We start from the raw sequence: 17,523 nt of genomic DNA, 5'->3' as shown, positions 1-17,523 counted from the left end.
CTTACTTCCTGATAGACCAACCGTTTGTGTGAAAAGAAAATCTGAAATGACGTCACCAGGATATCCTGCTTGGGGAAACTTTATTCTGCATCGATGGAAGCGTGATCTGATCTGGGCGCGAAGCACAGATAAGGTTGCGACGGAGGTGCAACTTTCAACTTTTGGTTGGTGTGTTTATCTGACTGGATAATAATAATTATGCCCCCCCACCACCACTTCTCAAACCAAAGTTGCGCTCCTGGATTGCGATATTATTAAAGTGTGCCTACCATTGTCATCCAGAAGTATGTTCTCCGGTTTTAGATCCCTGAAACAAAAAAAAACAAAAAGACAGAAGTCAGTACAGTGCCTTTTCTGGTTGTGTTCCAGTTCTCCACCCTTTTCCAGAAGTGTGCAAGAGGTGGGCAAAAATGTATTGCACAGATTTACAATGGGGGGACGGGGGGGGGACTCCTTCCAGTCAATACTTACGCCAATCCTATGCTTTTAAATCCATGAAGGGGAGTGTGCGAGGGCACACTTCTGGAAAAGAGTGTAGAATCAGGACAGAGCCCGTGTCTACTGACCTGTAGACAATGTTCATCTGGTGGAGGTGGTGGAGACCACAGCAGACCTCAGCAGCATAGAACCGAACCCTGGCCGGCTCCAGGCCTGGAGGACCAATGTTATAGATGTGGAACCGCAGGTCTCCTCCGTTCATTATGCTTAGCACCAAACAAAGAGATTGTTTGGTCTCATACGCATACGCCAGACTCACCTAGAGATAGAGTTATGGGAGGATGGAGGGGAAGAGAGGACATAGATAGACAAAAAGAAAAGAGGGGATGATGGAAAAGGGATGGAAAGAAAGAAGAGGATGGCGAGAGAGAGAGAGTCCGATTGTGTGAAGAACCCTACCACAAATCTGCTGTTGAGATTTTCCAGTATCTGTTTCTCGTTGAGAGCCATGGCCTCTCCTCTCCTCTTCTTCATGTGAGTCTTCTCCAGCTTCTTACACGCATACATCTTCCCAGAGGCTCGCACCTGGCATGCCCACACCTGGGGGAGAGGGGAGGAAGCGAGAAAAGGATGGGGAGGCGGAGATTGTATGAGCTGAATCCTCACGATCAAAATTGTAGTTAATAATTTGGATCTCAAGTTGGATTTGGGCTCTATCATTTCAGAGTTTTGATTTCTCTCCAAAACTTTGTGAAAAGAAGTGTAGTGAAAGAAGCCTAACCTCCCCGAAGCCTCCCTTGCCCAGCATCCTGTACTGTCTGAAGGTGTGTTTGGTAATGGGCTTTCTGGTGGGAGAGAAATATACAGTTAGTGGCTGGGTGTCAAGCACGTGGGGACATATCTCACTTAGTTTGATTACTCAGTCAAACACACACCCGTCCATATGCACTGACCTCTCTACCATCTTCCATTGCAGAAAACGCTCAAAGTACATGCTCTGCAGGTACTGAAGGAAGGGGGCACCACTCAGGAACTCATGGAGGTCACTGTGATCACACAGTGAAAGAAGGGTGAATTACTTCGCAGCACACACATTCACATTCACTCATGTGTGGGTTAAGATAGTGGATGGAAGAGTGAGAGCAACATGGGGAAGGTTGGAGTAAGAGGGAGGTCAGGGTTTAGAGATCTGTGGTTAGGATAAGGGTCAGACTCACTCTGTGCAGTCAATGAAGATGTCTCTACCGTGCCACACCTCCAGACTCTCTCTGCACCTCTTACCATAGCTCTCCACAACCTGTACACACTCAGACGACTGGCAGGAGAACATACACAGTTATTTTAGCACAAATCTAAAGTGAGAAATCAACCTTTAGTGTGTGTGTGTGTGTAAAGACGGTACCTGTCTACTGAGGAACCTGTTAATGATTTGCATGCCAAAACTCTTCCTATCTTCATCTGATTGCACCTCATACTCCCCCTGTAGAAATTCAAAGACATCTGCACTTGTGATTCCTGTTTTGTCAACATGAATTTTGAAGATCCCCGTCTAGTATCTGTCACTGATTGCTTGATCGTTCTTCATGAACGACCCAGGTCACTAAATCTCAGCATGCCATTGAATCCAGGCCAATAAGGAAATACAGAGAGATCTGAATAACACAGTTATTTATAACCCAGTAGACATAAGACGTCTTCTGCATACCGTAACATACTTTACGTTTCAAACAAAGTTATCATATTAGAACTCTTTCCTGGCCGTGCGCCCAAAACACACACCCTTCGGAAATATGGCATCACATTGCTATGACACAGGTCTTTCAGCAGAGTGTACTTTAACATCAGCTCGCAGCATTCAGTCGGATCATCTCCCCCAAAATGGACCATACCACCTCCTTTATAGTGAATAAGGCCTATATAGTGGATCGCACCATTTTGTCCAGTAGGGAGTTGCAGTGCCGTAGCTCAGGTTTGCTCTGACAGAAGAGACAGAATAGTTGTCTGCCAATAGGCTGCTTCACACACAGACTGGAGTAGTCTCTCTCTGAAACAAACACATTACAAACATACAGTATTACACATACAAAACTTGCACTCACACACACACACACCAGGGTTGTGCTCAATTCATAATTGCATTGAGAATGCGTCATAAGTCATTTTGAATTGAAGTAGTGAACATGATACAGAATTTCAATTGAAATTGGTATTAAAGGCAATACAACTGAATTCAGTGAAATTAATTGAAATTCAAATGCCTATTCTATTGTATATTAGGTGTAGTCTATACAAATATACATATTGTACATAAAACATCAAACATATACAGTTGAAGTCAGAAGTTTACATACACTTAGGTTTGGAGTCATTAAAACTTGTTTTTCAAACACTCCACAAATTTCTAAAACTATAGTTTTGGCAAGTCGATTAGGACATCTACTTTGTACATGACACAAGTAATTTTTCCAACAATTGTTTACAGACACATTATTTCACTTAGAATTCACTGTATCACAATTCCGGTGGGTCAGAAGTTTACATACACTAAGTTGACTGTGCCTTTAAACAGCTTGGAAAATTCCAGAAATTATGTTACGGCTTTAGAAGCTTCTGATAGGCTAATTGACATAATTTGAGTCAATTAGAGGTGTACTTGTGGATGTATTCCAAGGCCTACCTTCAAACTCAGTGCCTCTTTGCTTGAAATCATGGGAAAATCAATAGAAATCAGCCAAGACCTCAGAAAAAATATTGTAGACTTCCACAAGTCTGGTTCATTCTTGGGAGCAATTTCCAAACACCCTGAAGGTACCACGTTCATCTGTACAAACAATAGTACGCAAGTATAAACACCATGGGACCATGGAGCCGTCATACCGCTCAGGAAGGAGACGTGTTCTGTCTCCTAGAGATGAACGTACTTTGGTGTGAAAAGTGCAAATCTATCCCAGAACAACAGCAAATGACCTTGTGAAGATGCTGGAGGAAACAGGTACAAAAGTATCTATATCCACAGTAAAACGAGTCCTATATCGACATAACCGGAAAGCCTGCTCAGCAAGGAAGAAGCCACTGCTCCAAAACTGCCATAAAAAAAGCCAGACTACGGTTTGCAACTGCACATGGGGACAAATATCATACTTTTTGGAGAAATTCACTCTGGTCTCATGAAACAAAAATAGAACTGTTTGGCCATAATGACCATCGTTATGTTTGGAGGAAAAAGGGGGAGGCTTGCAAGCCGAAGAACAGCATCACACCGTGAAGCACGGGGGTGACAGCATCATGTTGTGGGGGGTGCTTTGCTGCAGGAGGGACTGGTGCACTTCACAAAATAGATGGCATCATGAGGAATTAAAATGATGTGGATATATTGAAGCAACATCTCAAGACATCAGTCGGGAAGTTAAAGCTTGGTCGCAAATGGGTCTTCCAAATGGACAATGACCCCATTGTGGCAAAATGGCTTAAGGACAACAAAGTCAAGGTATTGGAGTGGCCATCACAAAGCCCTGACCTCAATCCCATAGAGCATTTGTGGGCGGAACTGACAAAGCGTGTGCGAGCAAGGAGGCCTACAAACCTGACTCAGTTACACCAGCTCCGTCAGGAGGACTGGGCCAAAATTCACTCAACTTATTGTGGGAAGCTTGTGGAAGGCTACCTGAAACGTTTGACCCAAGCTAAACAATTTAAAGGCAATGCTACAAAATACTAATTGAAAAATACTAATTGAGTTTAAGTACACTTCTGACTCTGGGAAAGTGATGAAAGAAATAAAAGCTGAAAGAAATAATTCTCTCTACTATTATTCTGACATTACACATTCTTAAAATAAAGCGGTGATCCTAACTGACCTAAGACAGGGAATTTTTGAATAGGATTAAGTGTCAGTAATTGTGAAAAACTGAGTTTAAATGTAGTTGGATAAGGTGCATGTGAACTTCCGACTTCAAATGTACATGCATATGAAATATTGTTGATACAATAGATTTTCAGGACAAAACCTTAATGTATGATCAAGGAAAACAAAACCTGTATGTGAATATTCTAAGTTATTATATTTCAGTAATCACTTACATTTTGTTCAATATGGGAAAAATTATACATTTCCCAGAATGCATTCGTTTAACCCTCAAGTTGACCCTGATGCCTTACATTTATTTTTCAAACAAATGAAATGGTTGGTGGAAATATAATTGGCTATTAAGTTTCAAAGAGCATATGACATTTTTTTTTATAGAGAAAAGTTATATATTCTTTGCTATCTGGAAGTGTAACCTGTCAGATTCAATGAAACTCTCATGTTCAACAATTCAATTCTTTGAATTCTTTGAACCAAATTAAATTCTACTTCCTGACATTCAAATTCTACATCCTGTTGGGTGTGGTCAATTCAAATTTCAACTCATGAGTCAATTCTAAAATTATGAACGGAGCACAGCCCTGAAATATATATATATATATATATATACACACACAAACAAACACACACTGACCGATGGTGTTGCCCAGCTCCATACACTGGCTTATGTGAGGGAAGCGTAGCATCCTTCTCCATTTCCAACTCCTGCCTTTTCCTCGTCCACCTGGAGAGAGATGCAATAGGGTAGGGAAGAATGAGAAGACATTTGATTTTACAGCTGAGCTGTCGTAGTATACTTTTTTTCTTACCCAAAAGCATGCGAGTTTATTCAACCCTTTGGGTTATGTATTGTGTGTGATATGTTAACAGGGGGCTTCAGAAATAAAATAAATAGATAAACAATGTCAGCAGTAAGACCAAAACATCTCACATTTGATAACTGGACAGATTCAGGCTTCTAGTTGAGCAGTTTCAACCTTAACCTGAAGGTCTTTGCTCTGTTTACCTTTTCGTTCACCTCAACACACTGGAAATAGATGACTATCAGTCTGTCAACAACAGCCTTTGTTCCAGTGTGTGTGTGTGTGTGTGTAGTTTCCTTGTCAATCAGGTTCCAGCCCTGGCATCCATCCATTCCAAAAGAGAGATATATAAATAGGTTTAGGAGCAGGAACAAAGCCTATGGGTCCACATACAGTAGCACTGCATCCTACACACACACACACACACACACACACACACACACACACACACACACACACACACACACACACACACACACACACACACACACACGTTTGTTTTACAATCCTTGCGGGGACCAAACCCTTGATTCCCATTCAAAATGATATTTTCCCTAACCTTAACCCTTAACCCTAATTCTAACACTAATTGTAAACCAAACCCTAAACCTCACCCCTAAGCCTAAAATAGCCTTTTTCTTTGTGGGGACCAGCAAAATGTCCCCACTTGTCTGAAAATTCTAGTCCCCACAAGGATAGTAAAAACAAAAAAAAACACACACTCACAGTGCAAAAAATAGCTGTGTCCTGCTTACAGTCCAACCTGTTTTGTGACCTCACGCAAAATCCCAACATTAATGTCTGACAGAATGGAAAAACAAAATATAAAGTCATCTTTTGATGTGTGTCACCTTAATTGGGGAGGACAGGCTCGTGGTAATGAGCCATCCTCCCCTCAGCAGCCTCCACTGGTGTCTACAGTACCCCTTGGGGAGGGTATATACCCCAAAAAAAGCGGATGTTGGAGAAAAAGCAAATAAGAAGCGTTATGTATGTTAAATAGACACACTTTTTTGGGCAGACTGAACTAATTAGCAACAGTCTGAGTTCGTAGACCTTAGGTCAAAACATGCATGGTCAGTTGGAAGGAAAGGCTTGGTTGAACACGCAAACAATAATTAAAAGAAACGTGTCATTTCCATTAGTACTTTAACAGAGGAAAAACGACCGCTGTGGATGTTTACAGAGTCTGAAATAGACATTTGAATCTTAAACATTTCTTGATATTGTAGTATTTTTGTGCCATTGTTTAAAACTCACGAGACAACAGATTACCCAGGGGCTGGTGATTTATTGTGCAGCCTTTCCAGTGTCTAGGAAACCTAAACTCACATACTAGTACAAATAAAACCTTGAGCGTGCCACAGAGTGAGAGGAAAGGCAACACGGATGTTTGTGGTGGGAGAGTCCGTGATAGACATTATCTGACGACTGACCGGCTAGTCCTGTGTCAGCGTCAGCCAGGTCGACTGGGATGTCGATCGACGCCATCTGAGTTAAAAGCAATAACCTTCAGGTTAAAGTAGGACTGATAGACTGAGAGTAATAGAGATCAGCTCTCTCTCTCACACTCACTCCAGGGTTCTACTCTTATCTTGTTTTTCCTTTTGTGGCACTGGTGCTATCAACTTTGTCAGTTGGTGTCACCAGCATATGGATTTGGTCTCACCTATTTTTTTTAATATATTTTTTTATAATTGATAATGACCTGGTCTGCATTCCATACAGAACCTGGCTCATAATGACAAGCCATCATTTTAAATGGCATCGCTTTGTGTTACATTGATTTGGAGAGATTTACTGTGACGCAAAGAAAAGAGATGTAAAATAAAGTCCTAAATGTATTTTTTTACACATTTCAAAGTGCCATGTGTTCTATTCGCACACACACATATGTAACGCAAAGTATGCATTACCACTTTACGAATAATACATTTTTAATAGGCCTACCCAATTACCATTCACATTATTTTTACATTCTAAAATATGTCAGAATAATGTGGGCATTGCCTGACTAAATAGGCCAAATGCTCCCGACACAAATGTGGTGTTTGTCCATGCCTGTCCATGTGGTAGCTAGTCAGTCTCGCCGTTTTAGATGTTGAAGAGTTATTGAGGGGTTACTGTATCATGTTTTACAACGAGAAAGCGACCAAAAAAATGGTTCCTTTGTAATGGAATGCTTTGAATGGAAAACCACGTTGACGCCAACGTTCCTGCTGTCTTGTTCATAATAACCTCACGTGGTTTTACCACAACAAGCACAACAGAGGCCACGGGAAGCAAACGAAAGCGCTTACATCTCAAATAAAAACACATCACTTACATCAAAACTGTTCGCTGCTCTGGCCCCCCAATGGTGGAACAAACTCCCTCACGACGCCAGGACAGCGGAGTCAATCACCACCTTCCGGAGACACCTGAAACCCCACCTCTTTAAGGAATACCTAGGATAGGATAAAGTAATCCTTCTCACCCCCTTAAAAGATTTAGATGCACTATTGTAAAGTGGCTGTTCCACTGGATGTCATAAGGTGAATGCACCAATTTGTAAGTCGCTCTGGATAAGAGTGTCTGCTAAATGACTTAAATGTAATGTAAATGTTGATAAAACTCTATCACAACTCATTTGTTGTCATCTGGAATGTTTTTAAAAAGTCCTGTTGAAGGCAGAGTATATTAGGATTGCATACTTAACATGTACCCTGGATAATAGACTGCCAGGCACCACACCCTAATAGGTCCTTTTTTTCTCTTGATGTATTTAAAAATGTACCTTTACCAGTTAAATAAAACATTTAAAAAATATTAAAATGTTTCTGAAATATTGTAACAAAGCATGCAAATAAGACCATCGACGTGCCTATACCGCCAATCCACTTCTCCGGACACTGGATGATGTCAGAATATTTTGCTTGCATTTGAAAAGGACACTATCTAAAAAAAAAACAGTACTGCCATATATGACAAATATATTTCAGCATATATTTTCCAAGAGAATCTTAGCTGGAACCCATCGTTTTCAAGATATCAACAATTTGCTTCAGTAAAAGTCTTGAAGAACATGGTGCATTCGGAAAGTATTCAGACCCCTTGACTTTTTCCACATTTTGTTATGATGTTGGAGTGGGGGACTGTCCTGTCCCAGTATTCTGCTCTGGACCTCAAGTTACATTTACATTTACATTTTACATTTAAGTCATTTAGCAGACGCTCTTATCCAGAGCGACTTACAAATTGGTGCATTCACCTTATGACATCCAGTAGAACAGTCACTTTACAATAGTGCATCTAAATCTTAAAGGGGGGTGAGAAGGATTACTTATCCTATCCTAGGTATAAAGAGGTGGGGTTTCACGGAAGGTGGTGATTGATGTGGGAGTTTGTTCCACCATTCAGCGAACAGTTTTGACTGGGCTGAGCGGGAACTGTACTCCTCAGTGGTAGGGAGGCGAGCAGGCCAGAGATGAACGCAGTGCCCTTGTTTGGGTGTAGGGCCTGATCAGAGCCTGGAGGTACTGAGGTGCCGTTCCCCTCACAGCTAGGCAAGCACCATGGTCTTGTAGCAGAAGCTTCAACTGGAAGCCAGTGGAGAGAGCGGAGGAGCGGGGTGACGTGAGAGAACTTGGGAAGGTTGAACACCAGACGGGCTGCGGCGTTCTGGATGAGTTGTAGGGGTTTAATGGCACAGGCAGGGAGCCCAGCCAACAGCGAGTTGCAGTAATGAGATGACAAGTGCCTGGATTAGGACCTGCGCGCTTCCTGTGTGAGGCAACTCTGCGGATGTTGTAGAGCATGAACCTACAGGAACGGGCCACCGCCTTGATGTTAGTTGAGAATGACAGGGTGTTGTGATCACGCCAAGGTTCTTGGCGCTCTGGGAGGAGGACACAATGGAGTTGTCAACCGTGATGGCGAGATCATGGAACGGGCAGTCCTTCCCCGGGAGGAAGAGCAGCTCCGTCTTGCCGAGGTTCAGCTTGAGGTGGTGATCCGTCATCCACACTGATATGTCTGCCAGACATGCAGAGATGCGTCGCCACCTGGTCATCAGAAGGGGGAAAGGAGAAGATTAATTGTGTGTCGTCTGCATAGCAATGATAGGAGAGACCATGTGAGGTTATGACAGAGCCAAGTGACTTGGTGTATAGCGAGAATAGGAGAGGGCCTAGAACAGAGCCCTGGGGGACACCAGTGGTGAGAGCGCGTGGTGAGGAGACAGATTCTCGCCACGCCACCTGGTAGGAGCTCCAAGCGTGGGCCGCGCAGGAGATGCCCAACTCAGAGAGGGTGGAGAGGAGGATCTGATGGTTCACAGTATCGAAGGCAGCCGATAGGTCTAGAAGGATGAGAGCAGAGGAGAGAGAGTTAGCTTTATGCGGAGCGCTCCGTGATACAGAGAAGAGCAGTCTCAGTTGAATGACTAGTCTTGAAACCTGACTGATTTGGATCAAGAAGGTCATTCAGAGAGAGATAGCGGGAGAGCTGGCCAAGGACGGCACGTTCAAGAGTTTTGGAGAGAAAAGAAAGAAGGGATACTGGTCTGTAGTTGTTGACATCGGAGGGATCGAGTGTAGGTTTTTTCAGAAGGGGTGCAACTCTCGCTCTCTTGAAGACGGAAGGGACGTAGCCAGCGGTCAGGGATGAGTTGATGAGCGAGGTGAGGTAAGGTAGAAGGTCTCCGGAAATGGTCTACATCCCTGCGCCGCCTTCCCCCATCGCCTCTATGCCATGGAGAGGAACTACGATGTGGGGAATCGTGAGCTCCTCACGGTGAAGATGGTGTTGGAGGAGTGGAGGCACTGGCTGGAAGAGGGTGGAACATCCGTTCATTGTTTGGACCGACTACAAGAACCTGGATTATCTCCTCCCCGCCAAGCGTCTCAATTACAGGCAAGCTAGTGGCTCCCTGCTTTTCTCCCGGTTCAACTTCTCCCTCTCATACCCACTCGGATCCAAGAATGCCAAGCTGGATGCTCTGTCACGCCGCTATAGCCCCACGGCTACAACCCCAGAACTCGAGACCATCCTTCCCACCTCGTGCCTGCCGATTGCGTTCAGCTGGGGAATAGGGAAGCAGGTTCGTGAGGCTCAGCATTCCCAGCAGAACCCTGGGGAAGGCTCCAGCAAGCATTCCCAGCAGAGGCCCGACGTCTCTGCATTCCTGGAGTGGGCCCACTCCTCGTCCTGGAGTGGGCATGTCCACGTGGTCCGATCTGTGGGCGCAGAACACCCAGGCTCCCGCTAAACTCCTGCGACCAGCAAGCTCCGGCTGGTTACCTTCAACCTCAGCCTGTCCCTCACCGTCCCTGGTCTCGCATATCCCTGGACTTTGTCATGGGTCTCCCCCCGTCTGATGGCAACATCGCCATTCTGACAGTAGTGGACCGGTTTTCCAGAACTGCCCACTTCATTCCTCTCCCCAAGCTACCCTCTGCCAAAGAGACGGCCCAGCTCATGGTGCAGCACATCTTCCGGATCCATGGACTCCCATTGGACATCATTGTAAATAAGAATATGTTCTTAACTGACTTGCATAGTTTAATAAATGTTAAATAAAAAATACATAATAATTCTCGCCCCGCTTCTGAAAGGCATTCGGCACACTCATTGGGTCGTCGGCCAGCATATCCTCCGGGTTCCACCCCTAGTCCAACGGCCAGTCGGAGCGAGCCAACCAAGACTTGGAGACGACTCTTCACTGCCTGGTCTCCGCCAACCCCACCACCTGGAGCCATCAACTAGTGTGGGTCGAATACGCCTGTAACACCTTTCCTTGCTCTGCCACGGGTCTCTTGCCCTTTGAGTGTTCCCTGGGTTATCAAACCCCACTCTTCCCTGAGCAAGAGCGGGTGGAGTCCTGCAAGCTTTCCCCTCGGGTTTATCGGTCCTTTCCCCATCTCCAAGGTCATTAGCCCCTCTGCTGTTCGTCTTCTGTTGCCCTGTACCCTCCTTATACATCCAACTTTTCATGTGTCTTGAATCCCCCGCTAGGGACATCCTGGACCCAGGCCTCATCACTGATTTCCAACGCCGGCACCCCGGTCAACCACTCATGTGCCCAGGTAGAACGCCAGGTGGCACTCCTAGAGGGAGGTTACTGTCACACCCTGATCTGTTACACCTGTCTTTGTGCTTGTCTCCACCCCCCCTCCAGGTGTTCGCCCATCTTCCCCATTATCTCCAGTGTATTTACACCTGTGTTCTCTGTTTGTCTGTTGCCAGTTTGTTTTGTTCGTCTAGCCTACCAGCATGTTTACCCTTGCTCTTGTCTATTTCTAGTTCCTGTTTTCCCGGTTTGACCATTCTGCCTGCCCTGACCATGAGCCTTTTGACCATGCCGTTCTGTACCTTGTCACACCACACTGGATTATTGACCTCTGCCTGCCCTGACTCTGAGACTGCCGTTCTGTACCTTTTGGACTCTGATCGGGATTACTGACCTCAGCCTGCCCTTGACCTGTTGTTTTGCCTGCCACCTGTTCTAGTAATACACTTTTGTTACTTCGACACTGTCTGCATCTGGATCTTCCCTAAAACATGATATGTTTAACAATTATTTTGGTTACTACATGACTCCATATGTGTTTTTTCATAGTTTTGATGTCTTCACTATTATTCTACAATGTAGATAATAGTACAAATAAAGAAAAACCCTTGAATAAGTAGCTGTGTCCAAGCGTTTGCACTGCAATCTCCCACAAAGCAGGGCATGGCCTGTAGCCAGTGGCGACGTATTATTCAGGGTCATGTTTAACTAAAAACGAATAATATATAGATTTTTTTGCATGTTATTTTGGTATTAATTAATACGTGTCACATATCAGTTTACAAAAGCTGCATACAAACATTTGTATCTTTTAGCTTTCTTGAGTAAGGCAGCTCCAAAACACAGGTGTTTCAGCCTAACTCAGTGCTTCTGTGGTGGGGTAGCCAGCGGAAAATATGGTGTGTAGAGGTTGGTAATGTTCTCTAGTTGCGCCGTGATTGGCTCAGTGTTCTGTCACTCATGGGGACACGTCGCCGCAAAATGTAGACCTAGAAAATTCAAGCCACTTGGGTGCTGCCATAGACCTACATTAGAAGTGCCCGTCCAAGAAGACTCAAGGTCATTGGCCACAGATAAAATTATGTCAAATCACGTGATATCTACCGTGGCTTTGATTGGACTGACCATGTCATCACACTTTCAAAATCTTTGCGAGCAAGCTAGACAAGCAGTCATGCATCAAGTAGGCAATCTACTGGCAAATCTTTTTCAACCCTATAACCCTATAAATTATAGATAAAACATATCGGTGCCTATTGGCCATTGAACATAAACATTACACAACAACTTGGAAATCGCAAATTCAACAATGAGTGCTGAGGCGCCACCGCAGCCCCGGGTTTGATCTCAGGGTGTGTCTCAGCCGGCTGTGACCCGGAGACCCATGAGGCGGCGCACAATTGGCCCAGCGTTGTCCGGGTTAGGAGAGGGTTTGGGTTGGCTGGGATTTCTCATGCTCTAGCGACTGCTTGTGGCGGGCCAGTGGCCTGCAAGCTGACTTTGGTCGTCAGTTCGACAGTGTTTCTTCCAACACATTGTTGCTGCTGGCTTCCGGGTTAAGTGAGCAGTGTGTCAAGAAGAAATCCGTAGGGGAGTTGCAGCGATAAGACAAGTTCATAACTACCACTTGGATATAAAAAAGGGGGGTAATGCCATGGGCCAGAAAAGTTTTAATACATTGGCCATGCTGTTAATCCAGCATGATTTCTGCCACGTTCAAAACAACTGGAAACTCGCAACTGGGAAATCTCAGACTTCAGTGAGTTCAAGACAACTGGGAAATCGGATAAAACTAGCTCAGACTGGGAAAATACGGGAATTAATTTTGAACAGTCATCCAACTCGGAATTCCAAGTCAGGATTTCGGGCCTCTGTCTAGAGCCCACAAGAATCATAATCACAAGTTAACTACACATGGTTGATGATATTACTAGTTTATCTAGCGTGTCCTGCGTTGTATATAATCGATGCGGTGCGTATTCGCGAAAAAGGACTGTCTTGCTCCAATGTGTACCTAACCATAAACATCAATGCCTTTCTTAAAATCAATACACAAGTATATATTTTTAATCCTGCATATTTAGTTAATATTGCCTGCTAACCTGGCTCGTTGCGAACTCTGTGAAGACTATTTCTTCCTAACAAAGACAGCCAATTTTGACAAACACGGGATGATTTAACAAAAGCGCAATCGTTGCACCAATGCGTACTTAACCATGAACATCAATGTCTTTCTTATATATGCCATTTTTAGCAGACACTTTTATCCAAAGCGACTTACAGTCATGTGTGCATACATTCTACGTATGGGTGGTCCCGGGAATCGAACCCACTACCCTGGCGTTACAAGCGCCATGCTCTACCAACTGAGCTACAGAAGGACCATCTTAAAATCAATACACAAGTATATATGTTTAAACCTGCATATTTAGCTAAAAGAAATCCAGCTTAGCAGGCAATATTAACCATGTGAAATTGTGTCACTTCTCTTGAGTTCATTGCACGCAGAGTCAGGGTATATGCAACAGTTTGGGCCGCCTAATTTTGCGTAATTATGACATAACATTGAAGGTTGTGCAATGTAACAGGAATATTTAGACTTATGGATGCCACCCGTTAGATAAAATACAGAACGGTTCCGTATTTCACTGAAAGAATAAATGTCTTGTTTTTGAGATGATAGTTTCCGGATTCGACCATATTAATGACATAAGGCTCGTATTTCTGTGTGTTATTATGTTATAATTAAGTCTTTTGAGGCTAGGCTTATATGCCCCCAAGCCATAAGACTGCTGAAAAATTAATCAAATGACCACCTGGAGTATTTACATTGACCCCCCCAATTTGTTTTTACACCACTGCTACTCGCTGTTTATTATCTATGCTTGGTGGGGAAAACAAACCAAAAATGTGGGATGCATGCCAACAAAGCCACTACACAAAACAACACTAAACAATACATTAATTGCACTATAACGGTGATGAACGGGGCCCACAAACTGTTAGGGCCTACATAAAACTGGCCCAGCAGCAGAGTCCCAACAGCAGTCCCAGCACCTTACCGCTGCTACACCTGGCTATCAACAGAGCCTTGTCTGGCAGTGAAACAGTTCATTCTGCCTCATTTACTGCCTTTAAAAAAAACATGGCTGACTTGCTTAAACAAATGTGCTTTCTACTGACAATTGAGATGTACAAACTATGGCATAAGGGGACGACAAGCAAGACGGACGTAGTCAATATAACTATTTGTTCAGCAGTTTTGAAATGTACAGCGATAGAATTCAGAACATGGGCCGTTCTTACAGTGTACTCCCTGTACAACAGGTCAGAACCGTACGATAAATAAAGGGGGCCTATAAACAGACATTGAAAGCTCTTACAATATTCGATGATTACATTTCTCTAAAACATGTTATAGGCTACACGTGCACCACCAAGTCAGAACATTAGGTGAAATTAAGAGGTGAAAACAGACTAAATTATTAGGGTGAGACACATTGAACGCCGTTTGGATCTTTGTGTGTCGAAAAGGATACACGTCATATAACAGGATTTGACACGTTAAATAAGATTTTCATTTGACAGGCCAAAAAACACAATTCTATTATAGAAGGTTGTGTGTGCTGAATTTGCACGTACAAGCCAAACACCACCACTACTATCAGTAGCACTGTCAAAGCAGCACACCGGCCACAAACAATGTGTTTACAATACCGCGTTGGTGAAAACAGACCAAATGATTAGGGTGAGGCACATGGGCTTACTAACAAGCTTACTACACAACATACACTAGGTATTACTTTCTTAACTACGGTATACATATCTCTCTGGCATCCTACATACTTTGTCCTTTGACAGCTGTTTGGTCTTGGCCACAGTGGAGTTTGGAGTGTGACTGTTTGAGGTTGTGGACAGGTGTCTTTTATACTGATAACAAGTTCAAACAGGTGCCATCAGAAGAAGTTACAGGTCTGTGAGAGCCAGAAATCTTGCTTGTTTGTAGGTGACCAAATACTTATTTTCCACCATAATTTGCAAATAAATTCATAAAAAATCCTACGATGTGATTTTCTGGATTTTTTCTCTCTCATTTTGTATGTCTTAATTGAAGTGTACCTATGATGAAAATTACAGGCCTCTCTCATATTTTTAAGTGGGAGAACTTGCACAATTGGTGGCTGACTAAATACTTTTTTGCCCCACTGCTTCCGTCCCTTTCCTCGCTCCTCCCTTTGCTTGAACCAGCAACACAACGACAATTAGCGCGCGCTAACTAGCTAGCCATTTCACTTCGGTTACACGAGCCTCATCTTGGGAGTTGATAAGCTTGAAGTCATAAACAGTGCAATGCTTGACGCACAACGAAGAGCTGCTGTCAAAACGCACGAAAGTGCAGTTTGAATGAATGTTTACGCGCCTGCTTCTGCCTACCACCGCTCAGTCAGATACTTAGATACTTGTATGCTTGTATGCTCAGTCAGATTATATGCAACGCAGGACACGCTAGATAATATCTAGTAATATCATCAACCATGTGTAGTTAACTAGTGATTATGATTGATTGTTTTTTATAAGATAAGTTTAATGCTAGCTAACAACTTACCTTGGCTTACTGCATTCGCATAACAGGCAGTCTCCTTGTGGAGTGCAATGAGAGAGAGGATCCCCCGAGCTGACAAGGTGAAAATCTGTTGTTCTGCCCCTGAACAAGGCATTTAACCCACCGTTACTAGGCCGTCATTGAAAATAAGAATGTGTTCTTAACTGACTTGCCTAGTTAAATAAAGGTTTGTTTTTTTAAAGAAATTTTAAAAAGTCAGAACCGTAGAATAAATCAAATCAAACTTTGTCACATGGCGCCAAATACAAAAGCTGTAGACCTTACCGTGAAATTCTTACTTACAAGCAGAGGTCGACCGATTAATCGGAATTAATTAGGGCCGATTTCAAGTTTTCATAACAATCGGAAATCTGTATTTTTGGGCGCCGATTTGCCGATTGTTATGAAAACTTGAAATCGGCCCTAATTAATCGGCCATTCCGATTAATCGGCTTTTATATTTGGCGCATGTGACAAAGTTTGATTTGATTTATTCTACGGTTCTGACTTGGTGTACAGGGAGAAAAATGTAAGAACTGTTCATATTCTAGAACTGTCCATATTCTGAGTTCTGTCACTGTACATTTCAAAAGTTCTGGTCAAATAGTTACGTTGACTACGTCTGTCCTAGTTCGCTCATTATAATGGCTTAATTCGAAATTATGGATGGGCTCTTTTCCACTCGTCATTCCCTTATGCCAGGGTTTGTACATCTGAATTGTCAGTAGAAACCACATTTGTTTAAACAAGTAAGCCATATCAGCTATGCTTTTTTTTAAAGGCAGTGTAATGAGTCTGAATGAACTGTTTCGCTGCCAGACAAGGCTCCTTCACTTCATCGTGTTGAAAAGAAAACTCTGCTGTTGGGACAGCTTTATGCATGCCCTAACAGTTTGTGGTCACCTTTATAGTGCGATGAATGTATTGTTTAGTGTTGTGTAGTGGCTTTGCTGGCAAAAAAAAAAACGTTTTTAATTTACCCCACCAAGAAATACATGCTAAAATCGTAACTGCCTGTAGCCCTACTGTAACCCCCCTACTCATATGTGGCAACACAGCATTGTAACGGAGGTGTAAATAGGCTATGTTTTTCTAAACTTCTTAAACGAATATACTGTACAACTAACTGTAGACGCATCATTACTGACTTCCATGGTTAAATAAAACGAATGCATAAAGACAGACATGTTGACAAGTGACAACTAGAAGAAAAAACGTTTTCCTGAAGAAAATGTTTTCTTGCTTCTATATGGTAATGGAAGAAGTAGTTTTTCCTATATATTTCTTACCTTCCCTGGCACTGATGAGTGCGCTGTTTGCCGCCATACTATCTATTTCCATTGTTCCAGAGTGATGCGGACTGGAACAACTTTCGTTTTTCTCTCCTTTACCTTATTCAAACCATCCGTCTGCAATGACAGATTTAACTACCATCCATTCTACTGATGACGCGCATAGCCTGGTTCTCGTTCTCATGCGGAGATAGATTCCATAAAATGGGAAAGTGTTTCTTAACCAATTACCGATCTAAAAACGCAGTAGCCTACCCTACCCTAACATAAACTTGTTTCAAAAGTGGGATAAAGTAGGCTGGGCTAAAGCGTTCGATCTGTCAGAGCTTAGGCCTACAGTAACCGACCAAACGAATACAGGTGCACCGGCAGCGGCATCACAGGTAGGGTACAAAGGGTGGGGTAAGTGCCCCCCGTAAATCACATTAAGACCACAAGATGTCACCAAATTCTTTCCCCAACAATTTCCCTGG

The 17,523-nt window shown here is 43.4% G+C and overlaps 1 protein-coding gene across 1 annotated transcript in view; it reads right to left on the bottom strand.

The window, feature by feature from the left end:
- LOC118385411 (G protein-coupled receptor kinase 5-like) overlaps window positions 1-17,427 on the bottom strand; it is a 31,674-nt gene extending 14,247 nt beyond the window's left edge. Inside the window, exons 1-10 of the mRNA XM_035772535.1 lie at window positions 17,048-17,427; window positions 4,938-5,027; window positions 2,370-2,482; window positions 1,841-1,918; window positions 1,656-1,753; window positions 1,392-1,484; window positions 1,220-1,283; window positions 898-1,038; window positions 567-757; window positions 270-307 (exon numbers count right to left, since the gene is read on the bottom strand). Of these exons, the coding sequence (XP_035628428.1) occupies window positions 270-307; window positions 567-757; window positions 898-1,038; window positions 1,220-1,283; window positions 1,392-1,484; window positions 1,656-1,753; window positions 1,841-1,918; window positions 2,370-2,482; window positions 4,938-5,027; window positions 17,048-17,099 (958 nt within the window). The 5' untranslated portion in view covers window positions 17,100-17,427. The remainder of the gene's footprint in view (window positions 1-269; window positions 308-566; window positions 758-897; window positions 1,039-1,219; window positions 1,284-1,391; window positions 1,485-1,655; window positions 1,754-1,840; window positions 1,919-2,369; window positions 2,483-4,937; window positions 5,028-17,047) is intronic.
- Between the last annotated feature and the right edge of the window lie 96 nt (window positions 17,428-17,523).

Source organism: Oncorhynchus keta, chromosome 6 (assembly GCF_023373465.1).
Source record: "Oncorhynchus keta strain PuntledgeMale-10-30-2019 chromosome 6, Oket_V2, whole genome shotgun sequence".
In the NCBI taxonomy this organism is placed as follows: Eukaryota; Metazoa; Chordata; class Actinopteri; order Salmoniformes; family Salmonidae; genus Oncorhynchus; species Oncorhynchus keta.
Note: the sequence above shows the minus strand (reverse complement) of the source record. Positions and strands in the feature narration are given on the sequence as shown.